This window comes from Tachysurus fulvidraco, chromosome 19, assembly GCF_022655615.1.
Source record: "Tachysurus fulvidraco isolate hzauxx_2018 chromosome 19, HZAU_PFXX_2.0, whole genome shotgun sequence".
In the NCBI taxonomy this organism is placed as follows: domain Eukaryota; kingdom Metazoa; phylum Chordata; class Actinopteri; order Siluriformes; family Bagridae; genus Tachysurus; species Tachysurus fulvidraco.
Window position 1 is genome coordinate 16,053,041 of NC_062536.1, and position 20,507 is coordinate 16,073,547.

The window sequence follows — 20,507 nt, forward strand, 5'->3', positions numbered from 1 at the left end:
CTCAGCAGGAGCTCAGTTTCCCTGTACAGATGACTGCCAGGTGACGTTTGTAAACCTGAAGTGCGAGTCTTCTAAAAAGCGGCGCCGTGGAAGAAAATCTCCTACTAAAGAGGTCTCCCACATTACTGCTGAGTTTGAGATGGAAATGAAGGAAGAGGAGGCCTCAGGTGTGTGTGTGTGTGTGTGTGTGTGTGTGTGTGTGTGTGTGTGTGTGTGTGTGTGTGTGTGTGTGTTCACCTTTACTATTTATCACTTATCTTATATATCTGATACTTTTAAGACATCAGCTCTCAGCATTATGATGGTAATTTTGTCAACATGTGATAACTTGTAATTTTAAAAATGGGTGTTTTTAAGACTAATATATTATTCTTATTTAGAGGTCACATATAAAATAATTGCACCTACATGAAAATAAAGCCCTAAAGTGAATTGTTCTGTGAGGCAGAAACGTGTAATGTGGACTGCGTGCGAGAGAAGGTGAAGCAGAGGCTACAGAACACACTGCGCACCCTGAGGAAGTCCATCATTAAACAGCAGTTCTATATCCAGTTCTCGGGCTCAACGTATGATGTGGCGCAGCGTGCCGTGCGTCCACCAGAGATAGATGAGAGCTGTAGCACCGGTCAGGTCCTCATCAAGGGAAAGTGCGGTAGGCATTCATAGAAATCAGAGCTTTTTAGAAAAAAGCACTAAAAAGGTCTTTAAGGCCCCTAAAGGGTCTTGTCTCTAGTGAAATGTGGGACAGTTATCCTGCTTGTTTCTGGATCTTAAGACTGTGCTGTGTGTCTCGCAGTCAGCTGTGGTGTAGGGACCTTCTACAGCGGTGAGCAGGACAGGTGTGTCCAGTGTCCTCCTGGAACCTATCAGGACATGGAGGGGCAGCTGTCCTGTGAGCCGTGTCCTGTTGCCGAATCCCAGAGCATTACTGGGGCCAAGAACGTCTCTGAATGTGGAGGTGCGTGCATGTGTGTGCGTGTGTGTAGAATCAGTGAGCACCATTGTAATGCTACTGCTAAGTATTGATTATAGGGATTGATTGATATAGCAATCAATCTCATTTAATATTCAAGATCAATAACTTCACGTCGGGTATTTACAAAAAATGGATTGGAGCATATGGAAGCTTTACAAATAATCCAACTAATTGCTTTTACTTTTATAATCCCTTTCCTTATGAGGAATTTGCTCATCCCACATCATGTTTTGGTTATAGGTTTGTGTCCAGCTGGTCATTTCTCTGCCGACGGTTTCCAGCCGTGCCAGCAGTGTCCGCTCGGCACCTTTCAGCCGGAGCGTGGGCGCGTGCTTTGCTTCCCCTGTGGAGGAGGAATCATGACAAAACACATCGGAAGCACCTCTTTTAGAGACTGTGAAGCCAAAGGTGACACGATAAACATCTTCTTTCAGACAAGATACACATCTCCATATGCTTACACATACACACATACACATACACAATTCATTACACATTATTTTGCTACTGATTCACCACTTCAGCACTGAATTAATTAATTAATCAGTTAAAGAGTAAGTTTTCAGGATATTCTGTTTTCTTTATTACTGCTACAATGACATACAGTCACATAGTTTAATAGTTTTGTGGAAGTTCAACAACATGCAACGGTATGTAACAATTCAAAAAATTTAGCTATTAGCATTTTCTATCTAAACTGGATCTTGGCTTGTAGATAATTATTTTTTCTGAAATGAATCGATTTTTAACAACAATCAAGTTCATAGACCAGATCAAGGATCATAAAATTTTATTGCACATGTAAGAAAATATATAGACGGTAAAATATATAGACGGTTGTGTGAGTAAGTAAGGAACAAAATGCATGTTATATTAGGAAAGGCCATGTTGTACCAGAGCATGTTATTACAGGCAAAGAATCAACAGCCCAATGCAGAGCAACACAAGAGTTAGAACAGAACATCCTCTGTTATTCTCTTTCTCTTATACCAAAACAATTAATAAAATAAGGAATTTTTTCAGCAAGTGCATGAGGACATAAACTGTTTAAAATTACATAAAGCTAGTCCTTTATTGCATAAAGTTAGTCCTTTATTATCTATCTATCTATCTATCTATCTATCTATCTATCTATCTATCTATCTATCTATCTATCTATCTATCTATCTATCTATCTATCTATCTATCTATCTATCTATCTATCTATCTATCTATCTGTCTGTCTGTCTGTCTGTCTGTCTGTCTGTCTGTCTGTGTCTGTCTGTCTGTCTGTCTGTCTGTCTGTCTGTCTGTCTGTCTGTCTGTCTGTCTGTCTGCCTGCCTGTCTGTCTGTCTATCTGTCTATAACATATAGAGAGAAAAAGCATGTGCAAACAAGGGCTCTCAATACTGCTTTGCTCTGTTTCTTTCTAATGATCCTGTTTTCTGTGTGTGTGTGTGTGTGTGTGTGTTTGTGTGTGTGTGTGTGTGTGTGTGTGTGTGTGTGTGTGTGTGTGTGTGTGTGTGTGTGTGTGTGTGTGTGTGTGTGTGTGTGTGTGTGTGTGTGTGTGTGTGTGTGTGTGTGTGTGTGTGTGTGTGTGTGTGTGTGTGTGTGTGTGTGTGTGAATAGTGCACTGTGCTTCAGGACATTACTACAACTCCAGCACACACCGCTGTATCCGGTGTCCTGTTGGTACTTATCAGTCTGAGTTTGGCCAGAATTACTGCGCCACATGTCCTGGAAACACCACCACTGACTTTGATGGAGCTACAAACGTCACGCAGTGCAAGAGTAAGACAATCTGTCAGTCAAAAAAACAAAGACAAATGTCATAAGAATAGTGAAGGATATGGCATTCGGACAAGTATGCTTTGTTTTGTTGATGAAATACCTGTGTGGTACACTTCAGAAGTGAATGTATAGGTGAATAATCTATGCACTGATTTTGAGCTTTAACCTATAGGGAAGTGGTACATTTAAGTTATAGTTGCAATTTGATTTGCATCCTTTAAAATTTGGTTTTTCGCATTGTGGTGGACAGAGACACAAGAATATTATGTGAGTAGTCTTTTGTTTAATGTATGCCTTATTTAAATAATAATAATAATAATAATAATAATAATAATAATAATAATAATAATAATAATAATAATAAAAGGTTGTAGAGACTTTAGAAGGTGACATTTGTGATCCTTGAGGATGTCAGTATACTATAATTAAAATGGTTCATACAAATGTTTTTATGAAAAATGTACTTGGTTTATTTTATTTAATCTGTATTCAATTGAAGGGTGCAAATAAATTTAGACCATTCTGGATGTTTGATCTGCTTTATACGCTGCATGTACATGACCAGAATGGTTTCCTCGCTACAGATCAGATGTGTGGAGGTGAGCTGGGAGAGTTTATGGGCTATATCGAGTCTCCTAACTATCCAGGAGATTATCCATCTAATGTGGACTGCGTGTGGACCATCAACCCTCCCAACAAGAGGCGGATCCTCATCGTGGTGCCCGAGATCTTCCTCCCTATTGAGGACGAGTGTGGGGACGTACTGGTCATGAGGAAAAGCTGTACGTTTAGCACATGACTTCTGTCCGAGCTGTAAAACTTTATTCAAAGGCAAAATTTATAAGCTCTGCTTTACATCACTTCATTTAACATATGACATAAACCTCTATAAACATTTAGAAAGGCTTTGTTCCGAATTGCATAATTTTTCAAGCCACACTTGGCATCTCACTCTCAGAATGATGTGACTTTATAAGTTATAAACCAGGCGTAACAGTGTCATAATATGCTGGTACTTATACAACTTGTATATGAGTTTGAAAAGGTTTATGTAGGTTTATGTCAATACTATGTATGATATTTAGTATTTTAGTAAGTTTAGCATTTACTGTTATTTAGTATTTAATATGTAATATTAATTTAGTATGTGTTTATGATTTTTTTTTTTTGGTATTTATTGTTATTGTTTGTATTTATTTACAATATTTCCTATTTGATATTAAACCATATATCACTTATTTTAGATATGTTACTGTGTAATGTGTATATGTACATTATATAGAATTTGTAATTCAGTATTCATTTTGTTATTTAGTATTTCTGTATTATATATTAGGTAATCTCTACAGCTGTGTGAGTGGTTGTTATAGAGTTCCTCGTTCACCTCCTTGTTTTTTTTTCCTCAGATCAGTCCACATCCATAACCACCTATGAAACGTGTCAGACGTACGAGAGGCCGATCGCATTCACCTCGCGCTCTCGCAAACTCTGGATCCAGTTCAAGTCCAACGAGGGCAACAGCGGCAAAGGCTTTCAAGTTCCCTATGTCACCTATGACGGTCAGACTTCACCTCTCCACAGCTTTAATTTTGCTCTTGCTAAATATTCCCAGTCCCTGTTATCTTCATTCTAGTCATCCAGATCCTTGCTTACTCATTCATTCATTCATTCATTCATTCATTCATTTTCTACCGCTTAACCGAACTTCTGGGGTCACGGGTCCTTGCTTACTAACCTGCACAAATTTGTAGAGATGTACATTCAAATACACTTGTTTTTGAAAACTGAGAGCAAATTAAAATAATTAATTTTTATATAAATTATTATTTAGCAACATCAATTATTTTGCTTCCAAATAAAAAATAAAAAATAAAAAAATTAATAAAAAATTAAGTGTGATTTTTTTCTCTTGTTATGGAATGTATATTTTCTTCAGTTTTTTTCTTTTGTATTCAGCTTAACATTTATCAGTCAATATCATTTAGCATTTTTGCTATTCGTAAGCAGCATTTTAACATGTTAATGTTTGCATGTGTGGAGCAGAGGATTACCAGCAGCTCATTGAAGACATTGTCCGAGATGGTCGACTCTACGCTTCAGAGAATCACCAGGAGATATTAAAAGTGAGAACTTTTATTCCTTCAGCTTACAACCTGTGGTTGTTGACATTAACATAATAGACAGATCTCCTTAATATTTACATCAGATCTGAATCGATCACTGCTTAAGGAAAATAATCAGCAGTGAGTTGGTGCTTTTTGTTTTTTCTTATCTTATACCACAGCAATGTACCACAATTTCTGTTTTTTTATTCATTAAATAATGACACATCATACTCATGTGTAGTTATAGTAATATTTAATGCTAAGATCCCTTAAAGAGATTAGTCAGTTCCGTTCCATTATAGCAGATATACTGTAACTAGTCACTCCTTCAGTCATTTTCCTCTTTTGAGTCATCATGAAGACTTGTTTCATGAAGAACTTACGCAGAAACTATAGCTAATAAGAAAGATCAGAAACTGTCAGAGATGCTGTTTAAAAACAAATGAATAAATAAAAACAAAAAAATCATTTTTTGCAGACGTATGCCGCCAATGGTGGGGATCAAACCCGGATCTCCACCATAGGCTCGCCTGCCCGTAGTAGTGAATCAGACCCAAATGCAGGATTCCAGTGCGTACACCCTTTTATTAATGGAAATGAAAAACAAAACAAAAATTACATTTAACATAAAAAAAACCTAAACATAAAAACTATAGGTAATAAACAAACATAACCTGGATATGACATCATTTTATGGCTCTCACATGACACCGTTAACCAACATGACAACAACAATGACTCTCAAAAATAAAGAGACCAAGACAGGCATAAATAAGGCACTACTCAAGATAAACAAGGAACAGGTGAGATGGTGGGAACATAGGACATAGCACCGCCCACATAGAAACAATTAAATAGGCGATGAGAAAACACCTGACAGCCCCCTCTGGTGGTCTGTCCGGGAACTGTCAAAGCGCCTGACAAATTAATACACTGTACTTTTTTGGACACCATAGGACACCTGAGCTGAGAATCAAACCCACAACACTAGAGTTTTGTAACAGACACATTACCAAGTCACCATTTTATTTTGTTTTCTTAAATCACCTTAATATTACACTAAAGATATACAGTTATAATTCCTGTCAGTGCCAACATCCTGGTGAGATTTTATGACTAGACCTACATGACTATAGACCACACTCAGTCTACAGCATTCAATCCAGTCTTTAGAAACTTGTTTAAATTAACTTTAGTATATGCAAAATACCACACATCTTTTTTTTATTACATTTCTCCTCTGCGCTTCTGAGCATTTAGATTATCAGAGAATATACTCGTATGCTTGCTATAGTTCCAGTTTAATAGATTTGTTTTCTTTCTTTCTTTCTTTCTTTCTTTCTTTCTTTCTTTCTTTCTTTTTTTTAGGATAAGAAGCTGATTAAGGCTCTGTTTGACGTCTTGGCTCACCCGCATAACTATTTCAAGTACACAGTTCAGGAGTCCAAAGAGATGTTCCCGCGCTCCTTCATCAAGCTGCTACGCTCCAAAGTCACCAGGTTTCTACGGCCTTACAAATAGAAACCTGCAGCGCTGCTCTTTCTTCCTCCTCCTCCCCCTCCTCCTCTTCTTCTTCTTCTTCTTCTTCTTCTTGTCTCCTTTCACATGCCTCTGTTCCATCATCACTCAGCTGCTCTTCTCTATCTGCATCCCTCTGGAGTGTTTCCACTCGCTAGCTAAATCCCAGAATGCCTCACTGCGACACAAAGTGGAGGTCTGGTCTTCCTCCTACCTCTTCTCTGGAGTCCCACTTTTCTATTTTACTTTCTAAGATAGTTTTTTTTTTCTTCTTCATTGTTGTTCCATTGTTTATATTTTGCTTTGGGATTTTTTTAATGCTTTGGAAATATTTATATGTGCTACAACTTGCAGAGACCCAATTTTTCCGGATGTTTAATATCTATATATTTGTATATGTATGTACGTATGCATGTATATGTGTATGTGTGTTACACCTGTACCCTGCAGGCATACATTCATACACACATAGAGATATACTGTTAGTATAAAAGAAAATGAGTTCATGCCCCAGACATGCACAAGATTCCGTTTAGAAAAGACTGGTGTGCACTTATTTTTATTTGTATTTTTCCTCCAAAAGCAGTATGGAGAATGGAATTAGTTTATGAAAAGAACATCAGTGTTTGAACAAAGAGATCAAGCTAGCTGATTAAAAAGCATATATAACAAGATAAAGACTACCTGCTGGTAACATTGGGTTACTATAGAGTTACACTTTTGTTCTGTAACTAATATTTGGAACTTTATTTGCACTTGAATTTTATATTGTAAACTTTAGAGAAAAAAATTATGTTACTTTTTTTTTCCTTGTTTTGTGTTGTATAGAAATGGTTTACATTTGGTTGTCCTGGTTGCTCCTCTCTGCTGGCTAAAATGGGATTAAAAATACAAGTCTCACCTATTCTCAATGCCAAAAAAAAACAGTTAAGCCTATATTAACCCCTTAAAATTCCAGTTTATTAATTACTAAGTTTAATTATAAGTTTTATAGTACACGATTTGAACAGTTGTGATGCCTCGGACTTGTGACGTTACCCGAGATTCAAGCTTCCAGGAAAGAATTCACTTATGTTTATAGTTGCTATAACATAAGTGAACTAACTTGCTTTATGCACATTTGACAACATTAAATGTCACTATAAATAGATAAATAATAAAATGTATAGTTTTTTAATAAACAAAAGTTAGTGTTGGCCTTTTGCCGTGGTATAAGAGGCAAAAAATATGTGCTGTAATTGGAAAATGATCAACTTTCAGGTGTAAAACTGTGTTACTGTTAACAGGTTGCTTTACACTGTAATGTTGGAGATTATTTTCCTTTTGCAGAATTTTACCATATTTTTGACTTCGGTAACTCCTGTGACTAAGTTATACATCTTTTAGAGGGAATACAATACAATTCTGGGACTTTAAAGGGTTGAATATATGAAATGGACTTTGGTTTGAAACATGCTCATAAAGTATATCTATAGTAAATGCATCTCAGAAAGCACAAACCAGCTCATTTACAGCGCTTGGAGTCATAACCATCTATTACAGTGGCATATGAAGTGTTCAGTTTAAGGAATGTTAGTTTTAACTTTATGAATGTATCACGAGAGAGGACATGTGGATTATTTGGTGAATAAGAGAAGATTATTTTCTGCTAACTGGGGAATATTTTGTATAAAATGGCTCTGTATGTGTGTGTCAGATGCTAGTCATAAGGTCAGTGGGATTCTTACATGTCATGTTCATCATTGAATTTGAGCAGATTATAAATGTATTTAAAGACATCTGAAAGACTCGGAGTTGTAACACTGTTCTCTACATGCAATACATGGATTTTTACCCTAGTTTCTCTCAGTTTGTTCACAACTTCTAAGAACATGAAATCTCTTCACATGAAATAAGAAAGCTGCTTATTTAACCTGAGATGGTTTCTCAGTGCTGCTAGTGGAGTAGCTCTTTAAACTAAATTTGGAATTTTGGTATATTTCCCCCTCTCATTCACCAGGTTCAGGCTTGTTAATTAGCAAATATTTGTTAATATCAGTTGAGTGGAACAAGAAGAACATCAAAATGCAGTGCAGTTGTATTTCAGGACCAGGACTGAGGAACAATTGGAGAGCAGAACATATTTGGAGAAGAGCATTGATTCTAAACAACAAATCAGCAAAATTATGGAGCCCCCTGGTGGTTCAAGGCTCATAAGCAACTGCTTACACTAATTACACCACTTAATAGCACGTATACCACACAATGCATGGGGGATAAGTTCAACTGCAGCTTTATTTCATGTGGCCTGTGTAAACATCTATAGTGTAGCAGTATTAGCTTTGTTATCTATTTTGTTAATCTATGTACCCATCACTCTGTCCATGTAAAAATACCTTTTACTACCCTTCCACTGAAAATGATAAAAAAAAAATAACATTAATAACAGAAATTACATCTTTCTGAAATGAGATCTTACTACTTTTCTTTTGCATTAAACCTCAGCAGGCTACATCATCAGCTCTCACCACTATAATGCTGTTCTTACAGTGTAATATAGCCACTGTAGTAACTTTCTCCAATGAAATGTAATTGATCAAAGAAATGCTTTAAATCATTTTAAAAAACAACAAAAAACAACGTTATTTTGTCAGTTTACACACACTGGTGTTCTCTGTACACACTTGTGGCATGCAGGTAAACATTTAGGACCAACAGCATACTATACATATATATATATATATATATATATATATATATATATATTTGTGTGTGTGTGTGTGTGTGTGTGTGTGTGTGTGTGTGTGTGTGTGTGTGTGTGTGTGTGTGTGTTCTTGGGGACATTAAAATTCCTTTCCATTTTAGAATGACAAATCTTATTCATCCATGTACACTCACATATAGAGGGAGAAGATGCTACATTTCAAATCCAGCACACACACACACACACACACACACACACACACACACACACACACACACACACACACACACACACATACAGTACACACAGTATGATTAAATCTGAATATATAATATGAACACACTTTAAATGACTTCCCTCATGTTTTATCATCTCCATTCAATCATATGATCAGAAACTGGAAAAATAGATCTGATCTAAAATGGATCATCAGGTTTTTAATATGCAGCATACAGTCCTCATGTGTGCCAAGTGCTCGGGTGCAGGTCGCACATTAAAACATATGCAGACAATCCAAATACTGTGAAAAACATAAAATAAATTTTGAAGCTCATGTTAATATTAGAAGAGTTTCTTTTTACTAGCTGCTGAAAAAAATTTATTAAATTGGAATAGATGCATTTTCTGTGGACTCAGACATTTCAACTCCACTTTACATCTGTGTGTGTGTGATCTAAAAGCTTAAGTCTGCTTGGTTTATATTATATTATATTATATTATATTATATTATATTATATTATATTATATTATATTATATTATATTGTATTGTATTGTATTGTATTATATTATATTATATTATATACACACAAATAAAACAAAATAGTTTTACATTTACTGCAATAAGTATCATTAGAAAACATGACAGTCATTAATGCATGTGTAAATTGTATACATTTTTTTGTGTTTTTTTATTTTTTTATTTTATTCAATGGTTTTGTTGCATTTGGTTTATTTGCTGATAAAAAAAATCATGTCATATTACTGTCAAATACAGAACTCATTCCTAGTCCTGGAATGTACGTAAAAACTTCTGCAGCAGTGAGTAACATATTTTTCGTGTTGATTCATTAATCATTAACACATCAAAACACTGCTGAAGTTTCAATGAATTTCCTATAACAGCAGCTCTGACGGCATTTCCAATCATAGGTTTATATTAATATGCTCGTTCTAATACGTTATCGTTTCTATAGTAACACAGTTTGTCACCTTTAACTGAGAAGTGCTTTGAGTTTTTTTTAAATGTCATCCTGATACTGGTTTACTGGGTCAAGGACAGAGAGTACTATCAGTCTAAAAACTCTTGTGAAAAATAAAATAAAATAAGACCAATTATTTTCTAGTATAGGTAAGTTTTAGTTTAGGTAATTCAGGAAGAGGGAGATCATATGACTGTAGGTGATTCAGCTGTCTGGATATCTAGAGGAAGTTCATTCCATCTCCTAGATGCCAGAACAGAGAAGAGTCTTGATGTGAGCCTTTCTTTAACCCTGACTGGGACCAGTCGAAAATCGCCGCAACTTACACAACTGCTTTAAAGGTTTTTATCAATTAATATATCCTGATACTGCCCCAGTAGGTCACAGCGTATGAATGATATTAGTTCAAAAATTAAAATAAAATAAAAAAAAACATAGAAATAAATAAAGGAATATGACAATTTTCAGTACATACTGTTATAGAAAAAAGATACAACTTCAGTGTAAAAGTACATCGGTGTCATTTAAATACTTTATCACTGTGGATTAAAGTGGTCAGTCGGTGAGATTTCTTTGGAATTCTGATTTGTACAGGTACCTTTGTACAGGTATGGACTTAATAAATAAATAAAGTCCAACACACATCTTTATGTCCAGAAACCAGGAAATGAGAATCATTGCTCTAGACAAAACATGTAGACATACAGTACAGTATACTAATAAATATAATACTGTTGCTCACACACACACACACACACACACACACACACACACACACACACACACACACACACACACACACACACACACACACACACATCTGCTCGCTGATTGTTTTTCAGAATGGACAGAAAAGATCATTTTATAGATATTTACCTTGTAGCAACTAGGATGGAGAGAGACAGGGATGTGTCTCTTCATTGTGTTGAGAGTAAAACTAACAATATCTGAGAGGTCTGGATGTGTTTATGCTCTCAGTGGTGTGCTTCTCTGTTTATGAGAATGATTCAACAAAGTCAATGCAGAATCACGAATCAGATGAAAAGTGTGTCGAAGGGAAGAAAAAACTTGTTAAAATCTCATTTTAGTAATAAAGCATAATACAAACATACAAATCGTGTGTGTGTGTGTGTGTGTGTGTGTGTGTGTGTGTGTGTGTGTGTGTGTGTGTGTGTGTGTGTGTGTTTTACAATATACTGCATCATAAAGAATGAACAACTACAACAAAAACAATGACAACAACAACAATAATAAAAATATTAATAATAATAATTTTAAATAATATATTTGTGAATTGTAATTTTCTGGAGCAGCAGCTCAGACAGTAGCTTCATCTGCAATACAGTATTGTTTCTGTAGTAACATGTAGTAACACAAGAACTTGCAGGCGTAACTGGTTAGAGATGAAGTAATTGATACATGGTGAAGTTTACTCATGTTTATTTAGCAGTTTTGCTTAGCAGTCACAAGTCAGATCTAAAGATGTAGTTTCCCTTCACAGGACATTCTTCAGGACAAAGCACTTTGCGTTTGCTTTAGTGAATTAAAAAACACTGGCACATTGTTGTCATATAAGTAGAATAATACACTTCTTCACGTCGTACAGCATCACACCACCCAATGAGGGATACTTTTCCTTTAACAACACACATTGTCTTGTTTTATTCCCCACATCATACATGTTATGTCACTGTAATAAGATAAGTAAACAGTAGATACGGCACATATTATTTATGATAAACATTTCCTATTAGTAATACTCAAGTCCAGTTCCAGTGAACCCAGTTCCCCCTTTCCATGTTTTATTGTCAGATTTCTGTGAATTTGCTGCTTTGACAAACCAGCCACATTTTATTAAGTATTGAAAAAGTAATGATTATTTCAGTCAGGTGACTGGGAGCACATACAACATCACATGCAGTTCATAGAGCTGTAAGGTTTCCTATTTTACATTATTTTCTAAAAGGTCAGCAGGAAGCAATCATACAACACTTCCATCCTGCTGACTTTTAAGAAATCCAGGAGATTTGCATAACAGTAACTGATGGAAACATATAACATGCAAATCTGCTGAAGATGTAGCAACAACTAGATATAATCAAACGTGGTAAGAATGAAGAAAAACAAAACAGTTTCTGATGGTTAGGACATATCTGTACAGGTGAATGAAATAATGTATTCTTGGGGGGAAATATTGGAAAATGTAAAATCATTTCTTCATTTTCTTTTTATTTTGTTTAAAGTCAGACGAGAATAATCTAGAATTTCTTATCTCACATCTTTCAACAGGTAATCACACAGCATTGTGGGTAATAAAATAAAGCTGTAAGAAAGTGAAATTAACATGTCAAAGAAAAAGGTTTAAAGGAAATCAAATTAAATACTATAAAATACAAAAAAATAAACAAAGGTATTTATTGGGTAGGTATTATTTATATATTTATATTTTATTTATTTAATTTGAATATTAATTACTATATGTAATATGAAACGCGATTCGGTTGCTAGTTTGTTTATTGTGTCGCCACCGTGTGGCTATAATTAGAAAAACAGCTAAAGGTTGACACGGGCAATAAATGTAACTTTTAAAATCTGTCCACAAGATGGCGCTGCGCCTCAACATGAACGAGAAATTCCGACTTCTTTCCATGGATCAGCTCTCAACGCAAACTCCAGTAGTACAGCAATAGTAACGGACATCATGAGTCACTGAGCTTTCTATGTATCCGAAATAACTTTTAAACATTTTTATTAATTTTATTTAGCAGTGTTGTTCACCTAACAATTTTAGTAGCACTTATTTTAGGCGACAGTAAAAAATAAACTGTGTATTTACCAAGAATCTAACAAATACTGAAAAATAGATGCATTTGCATGTGACATGAGACAAGGGAAACCTCGCTATTTTATAACATAAATCATCTACAACATATATACTGAAATATTTTATAGTGACATGTGTGATGTAAAGTGATTCTGATAGCTGAGGACAGTTTTATTATTATTTTATATACGTTGCTACATCACTGTCTAGATAGCAGAAGCAGGCTGCATCCCACCGGTACTAGTATCAGCAGGTATTGTGTAGGCAGTGTAGAAAGTTTGCAGTGAAAATCAGGCTAACTTGTCAGGCTCAGTGGTTCAACTTGGAGTAGAACTGCAAGTTACGTTTGTGACCTTCATGTACAAAAAGTTAAGGATAGTCTTAGGTCTGTTTTCATATTTAGCATTTATTCTGCTCGGATGAGATGGAGAGAGAGAGAGAGAGAGAGAGAGAGAGAGAGAGAGAGAGAGAGAGAGAGAGAGAGATTACATTTAGCTATTCCTAAAGTGAAATAAATGTCAGTCATTCATTTGAGACCGCGCGCGTGATCATCATCTCGGTGACCCACAGTGCACGAGCATGACGTGAGTGCGTGCACTTTGTTTATGTGATGTGATGAGATGTGATCTGGATCAGAAGAGGGGACAAGAGAGAGAGAGAGAGAGAGAGAGAGAGAGAGAGAGAGAGAGAGAGAGAGAGAGAGAGAGAGAGAGAGAGTGTGTGTGAGTGAGTGAGAGAGAGAGAGTCCGAGAGACAGAGAGAGTGAGTGAGAGAGAGAAAGACAGAGAGAGAGAGTCAGAGAGACAGAGAGAAAGACAGACAGAGAGAGCGAGAGAGTGTGAGAGAGAGACAGAGAGAGAGACAGACAGAGTGAGAAAGAGACAGGGAGACAGAGAGAGTGAGTGAGTGTGTGTGTGTGTGTGTGTGTGTGTGTGTGTGTGTGTGTGTGTGTGTGTGTGTGTGTGAGAGAGAGAGAGAGAGAGAGAGAGTCCGAGAGACAGAGAGAGTGAGTGAGAGAGAGAAAGACAGAGAGAGAGAGAGACAGACAGACAGACAGACAGAGAGCGAGAGAGTGTGAGAGAGAGACACAGAGAGAGACAGAGAGAGAGAGAGAGAGAGAGAGAGAGAGAGAGAGAGAGAGAGAGAGAGACAGGGAGACAGAGAGAGTGAGTGTGTGTGAGTGAGTGAGAGAGAGAGTCCGAGAGACAGAGTGAGTGAGAGAGAGAAAGACAGAGAGAGAGAGAGTCAGAGAGACAGAGAGTGAGTGAGAGAGAGAAAGACAGAGAGAGAGAGAGTCAGAGAGAGAGAGAGTCCGAGAGATAGAGAGAGTGAGTGAGTGTGAGAGAGAGAGTGAGAGAGTGAGAGAGAGAGAGAGACAGATAGAGAGAGAAAGAGAGACAGACAGAGAGTGAGTGAGTGAGTGAGTGAGAGAGAGACAGACACACACAGAGAGAGAGAGAGAGAGAGAGAGAGACAGGGAGACATAGAGAGAGTGAGAGAGAGACAGACAGAGAGAGAGAGTGAGTGTGTGAGAGAGAGAGAGAGAGAGAGAGAGTGAGTGAGTGTGTGTGTGAGAGAGAGAGAGAGAGAGAGAGAGAGAGAGTGTGTGTGTGTGTGTGTGTGAGAGAGAGAGAGAGAGAGAGAGAGAGAGAGAGAGAGAGAGAGAGAGAGAGGGAGGTTAGAGGGAGATAAATATTATTGGACAGAGGGGGCGTGTCTCCGTGCGTCCGCGCGAGACCACAGGCTCATAGCTGCAGCTCCACGCGCACGCCTTCGCTTCACTTCCAACTTCAAATGCGCGCTTTACACCTTCAGGGACATTTATATTTTATTTTAGTTTTTAGTCGTTTTTGGAAAGTCTTTTTTTTTGGAAAGTGGACTGTTTCAGTTTTAGCATCTTCAGCCCTTCTAACTGCAGGTATGCCTCTCACCACACACCGGTACATAACCATACTGTGTACCGGATGTTTATACAGGAAACTTTAGGGGGTTATACACACTCTTATAAACATGTCGGCATCAGGGTTTAGCATTAAACATTAACATGCATGCAGTGTCAGTCGGAAGCATTTCTCAGGAGCGTATAGCGTCCCGTTGTATCGTGTGTGTGTGTGTGGGGGGGGGTTTGTAAACTGTGCATGGACTTCAATCCGTTATAACCGGTTTCATACTCACGATCAGTTCCGTGCACATTTACTCCATAAAACACTTCACTCAAACTATTTCTGTAAAGAAAATAGAAATGCAAGAAATTACACAGCGTCCAAGCTACAATCTAACTTTAAATAATACATAAAAAATACTGAATAAAAACTTGAGGGACTATTTTATTGATCATTTATTTTTATTTCTACAGCGTTTTTAACATTAGACCATAATGAACTTTTACTGAAATCTGGATCACTTCTATAGTATTCCCTGGTATTTCTATAATATAGTATTGTTTTATTATAGGGTTTAAATCATTGAACTTAATTCTGAAGTTCACACCGGAAGACAAAATAAACCATAAAACCATAAAAAAGATTTTTGAACTTTACTTATAATGGTGTTTTATACTGCAAATGGAATATAAAATGTAAACTAATTTATATATATATATATATATATTCCATTTGCAGTGAGGCTGTAAGATAGTAATATTAGACCGCACATGATCCTCTTCATACGTTACACTCTGAGGAATAGGCAACTAAACTAAGTTTGTCCGAATATTACAGTATGTAATATTTATTTAATAGGAATTGTTCATCTTAAAACATTGCTGAACTGCACCTTTAACAAATATTACAACTACACTCACTTTTTCAGGTTAAACGGAATAAAATTGAAGGGTTTTGCCCCAGCAGGTTGGATTTAGTACCTTTTTTTCCTAGAGTGTACAGATAGATATTGTTATTGCATTTTGCCTGCAGGCTTTTCATCGCAACAATTTTGTAAATTAGGAGAGGAGATAAAAGAAAAAAGATTATGCATATTCATGTCAGATCTCATTGTAATTTTAGCGGACTAAGATGGTTTATTCTGCCTTAATAGTATTGTTTTTTCTTTTAGAGCGTACAGCTGCGATAGGGTACAAAATGTTATGATATATTCATTATGATTCTCAGTAGACATCAATGCTTCTATACTACTGTATATCATTTTTACTTACAGTTACTAAAAGTTGATTGGATGTGAAGCGATTTTTGTTTCTCTTGTTCTATTTTCCTTGTACACCATTTTCTAGTAAATGCTTTACTCTAATCTTTTTTATTCATTTGGCTCCATTGATTTGTTATGTTACAAATGTGTGCGTATGTATTTTAAAAAGCTTTGAGCATAGTTTGAATGGAAAACGTGTGTATTAGATGTGTTTCCAGTGTCCCCTCTGTCTCATTTTTTATCCTCTCGTCACAGTTAAGCAGAATGCCGTTACTTTTTCTAATCTGCGTTCCAGGTGCGTGAAGGTCTCAGTTGAGTAGGATCTCTGGGCATCATGAAGTTTCACACTGCCAGCATGGAGGCTACTGAACACTGAGCCTCATCTGCTTCTCATCTCAGTTCAGCAGTGCATGTGAGCACGGAGTCCCTCTGAGTGTGTGTGTGTGTGTGTGTGTGTGTGTGTGTGTGTGTGTGTGTGTGTGTGTGTTGACTGTCATGGCATTTACATTATCGGAGATCATGGCTGCACGACGGCAGTCTCAAAGAGGAGTGAGAGGAGCAGTGGAGGTGGACGAGTACAGTGCAAACCCCACTCAGGCCTTCACCTTTTACAACATTAACCAAGGACGCTTCCAGCCACCCCACGTCCATATGTAAGTCTGTCTCTCTGTCTTACTCATTCTCAGTCATTCCACTGTATAAGTTGTTTCTATAGTAACTATAACATATTAGAATAAGTGCATGTACTGTATCCAGAACCATTGCTAGCTAGGATATTGTGTCAAATTACATCACAACACACTTTTCCAAGGATTTTGCTCCGTCCTTTTTTAACTGATTTAAATTTACCATTGTTTATTGTGTGCACCATGATAATATTTCCTGATTTGTGCACATACAAAGTGCTCCACAGCATGTTGCTTCTAAACGACTGACCACAGAGAATTGCTAAGTGAGATAGCAATATATAAAAATGGTGTTTTAAGGACACCACAAGGTTTTAAGGTACCCTCGAGGCTGCATCTCAAGCATGTTCCTAAATCCAATCTTATATGTCAAGGATATATGTCAAGGGTAGATCTCCAGTCAAGGGTAGAACGCAAGTCAAGGTTACTCTTAAAGGCAATCTTAAAGGCAATCTCATTATCTCATATCAAAGGGTACAGTCTAGGGTACTGTTTAAGGGTTAATCTAAAGAAAGGGGCACATCCCAAGGACATATCTTGAGGGTACCTTTCAAGTGAAGGTGTACATCTCAAGTGATATGGTAAATCTTAAGTCAAGGGTACAGTTCAAGGGTACAGCTCAAGTGAACATGTACCTCTTAAGTCAAGGGTACAGTTCAATGGTACATCTCAAGTGAACAGATACCTTTTAATTCAAAGGAACAGTTCAAGTTCATGTCTCAAGTGAAGGGGTCATCTTAAGTCTAGGGTATAGTTTAAGGGTTCATCTAAAGAAAGGGATACAGTCCAAGAATATTCCTTACGGGTTCTTCTCAAATCAAGGGGTAAATCTCAAGTGAAGGGGTACATCTTAAGTCAAGGGTACAGTTCAAGAGTACAACTAAAGAAAGGGGTACAGGAGAGAGATCTTACATCTTAAGTTAAGTGTACAGTTCAAGAGTACATTTTAAGACAAGGGTATGTCTCAAGTGAGGGGTACATCTCAAGTGAGGGGTACATCTCAAGTGAGGGTGTGCATCTTAAGTGAAGGGTACATCTTAAGTCAATGGTACAGTTCAAGGATACATCTCAAGTGAACAGATACCTTTTAATTCAAAGGAACAGTTCAAGTTTATGTCTCAAGTGAAGGGGTCATCTTAAGTCTAGGGTACAGTCCAAGGTTTCATCTAAAGAAAGGGGTACATCGCAAGGATATATTTTAAGGGTTCTTCTCAAGGGGTCAATCTCGAGTGAAGTTGATCTCGAGTGAAGGGGTACATTTTAAGTCAAGGGTACAGTTCAGGGGTACATCTTATGTTAAGGATACAGTTCAGTGGTACATGTCAAGTGAAGGGGTACATCTTAAGTCAAGAGTACAGTTACAGGATACATCTCAAGTGATAGGGTATATCTTGTGTTAAGGATACAGTTCAGCGGTACATGTCAAGTGAAGGGGTACTGTACATCTTAAGTCAAGGGTACAGTGCAAGGGTACATATTAAGTCCAGGGTACAGATCAAGGGTACAGTTCAAGGGTACATCTTAAGTGCAGTGGTACATCTTAAGTTAAGTGTACAGTTCAAGGGTACATTTTAAGACAAGGATATGTCTCTGATATTTCTCAAGTCAAGGGTATGTCTCAAGTGAAGGGGTACATCTCAAGGATACATTTCAAGTCAGGGGTACATCATGTCACAGGTTAAGGGTATGTTTCAAGGGTATATCACAGGACCCATTGTGCATCTGCATTTTGTCTGCCTTTTAGAAAGTAGGGGAGACTTGAATAGGATGCATTGTTGGATTGTTGTTTTGATGGTACATTCTGTACCTTGAGAAACAAAAATGTGACTATGCTGTATCTTTATTTGTACTCACATATAAATGCAATAATCGATCATGTGTAGTTAGAACTGGGAAAAAGGAAATCAGGTCACTAATACACCTCTGCAATGGAGAGATTGGGAATAGGAATAATCACAATGTACAGTATATACAATCACATTATCCTACTGTGTGTGTGTGTGTGTGTGTGTGTGTGTGTGTGTGTGTGTGTGTGTGTGTGTGTGTGTGTGTGTGTGTGTGTGTGTAGTGTAGGTAGGCAGGTTGACCCAGCAGTAGTTACTTTAAAGTGGGCCACTCTTATTCAAAAGTATTTTCCACTTCTCCAGAGACATGCTGCTGCTTCTGCAACCGCAAACCTCCAGAGAACTCCGTAGAAATCCTGTTTCTTCCTGAAAACACTGCATCTTCTCTCTCCCCCTCTCTATCTGTTTCTCTGTTTCTCTCTCTCATTCTCTCAACTATTCTTTCTCTCAGGGTTGATCCGTTACCCCATGACACCCCTAAGCCGCCAGGCTATACTCGCTTTGTGTGCATCTCGGACACACACTCGCGCACGGACGCTATTCAGATGCCGTACGGCGATGTGTTGCTGCACGCAGGAGACTTCACTGAGCTCGGCTTACCCAGCGAGGTCAAGAAATTCAACGACTGGCTCGGTGAGAACAGAGTCATATCACCTCTTCCACTCACTCACTCACTCACTCACTCACTCACTCACACACACACACACACCCACACACACTCACATTCACTCATTCACACACACACACACACACACACACACACACACACACACACACACACACACACACACACACACACACACACACAAACACACACACACACACACTCAGTGAGTCCTTTTACCTTGCAAACTCTCTGATTCTTATTGAAGTGCTTTCAGGCTGAGCACTAAAGTCTTATTCTTCATACTTCTACTACTACGATTAATTTATTATTAATACAAGAGAAAGAGGAAGAAGCGTGATTAATAATTAATTCCACTCCAGACTGCTTAACATCGAGTCTGACACAAAGGCACTGTTCTCTTTCTATTCTTTCTTTCTTTCTTTCATGATCTTTCTTTCTTTTATCTTTTTCATTATTTGTTTTCTTTCATGATCTTTCTTTCTTTCTTTCTTTCTTTCTTTCTTTCTTTCTTTCTTTCTTTCTTTCTTTCTTTCTTTCTTTCTTTCAGCAGGTTACTCAGTCATTGCTGTGGATTACATATGTCCTGTCATGATTAAGAAGTGTTTAGGGGCTAATCTTTTTTTAAAGGAAAAGCTTATGAAACATTTGTCATTTTCTCTTGCAGCACTAGTGTATAAAATTTGAGGCACGTTACTGATTTAAGCGATAGTATCTATCTCCTCTCACAGAGCAGTTTAAAGAGGGGGAAATGCTGTATGTTTAGTGCACCAGACACGAGGAGAAAGAGAGAAACAGCATTTTTTTAGAGGAGAAGGATGAAGACAAGAGGCGGAAGGATGTGTGGATGTGAGCACAGCTCTCCTAAGGTTATGCAGTAGGGTGCAGGAGGCACGGGTAGGGAGATAAGGCAAGGCCTAAAAAGCTTGCAGTTTTCTCAGATAACTGATAAATCTCTCTCTCTCTCTCTCTCTCTCTCTCTCTCTCTCTCTCTCTCTCTCTCTCTCTCTCTCTCTCTCTCTCTCTCTCTGTGGTGCATCCTCTCCTGTCCCTGCTTCTCTCTATGTTTCACTTTTGACAGGTCGTCCTGGAGTTTTGTTCTCCTGTTTGTTTTTAGATAAATATTTATGC

General features: G+C 37.4%; 2 protein-coding genes across 5 annotated transcripts in view; both read left to right on the top strand.

Annotated features, from left to right (window-relative positions):
* Window positions 1–8,208, top strand: part of scube1 (signal peptide, CUB domain, EGF-like 1) — a 77,753-nt gene extending 69,545 nt beyond the window's left edge. For 2 of the 4 annotated variants that reach the window (XM_027151489.2, XM_027151491.2), the window contains 9 exons: window positions 6–167; window positions 449–652; window positions 797–958; window positions 1,217–1,384; window positions 2,586–2,747; window positions 3,332–3,529; window positions 4,154–4,306; window positions 4,791–4,870; window positions 6,221–8,208. In XM_027151489.2, the coding sequence (XP_027007290.1) occupies window positions 6–167; window positions 449–652; window positions 797–958; window positions 1,217–1,384; window positions 2,586–2,747; window positions 3,332–3,529; window positions 4,154–4,306; window positions 4,791–4,870; window positions 6,221–6,373 (1,442 nt within the window). In that variant the 3' untranslated portion in view covers window positions 6,374–8,208. The remainder of the gene's footprint in view (window positions 1–5; window positions 168–448; window positions 653–796; window positions 959–1,216; window positions 1,385–2,585; window positions 2,748–3,331; window positions 3,530–4,153; window positions 4,307–4,790; window positions 4,871–6,220) is intronic. The other 2 variants (XM_027151490.2, XM_027151492.2) reach the window with 1 other exon arrangement.
* Window positions 8,209–14,755: 6,547 nt separating this feature from the next.
* The window catches only part of mpped1 (metallophosphoesterase domain containing 1), a 49,648-nt gene continuing 43,896 nt past the window's right edge, over window positions 14,756–20,507 (top strand). Inside the window, exons 1-3 of the mRNA XM_047804429.1 lie at window positions 14,756–14,995; window positions 16,517–16,874; window positions 19,203–19,384. Of these exons, the coding sequence (XP_047660385.1) occupies window positions 16,717–16,874; window positions 19,203–19,384 (340 nt within the window). The 5' untranslated portion in view covers window positions 14,756–14,995; window positions 16,517–16,716. The remainder of the gene's footprint in view (window positions 14,996–16,516; window positions 16,875–19,202; window positions 19,385–20,507) is intronic.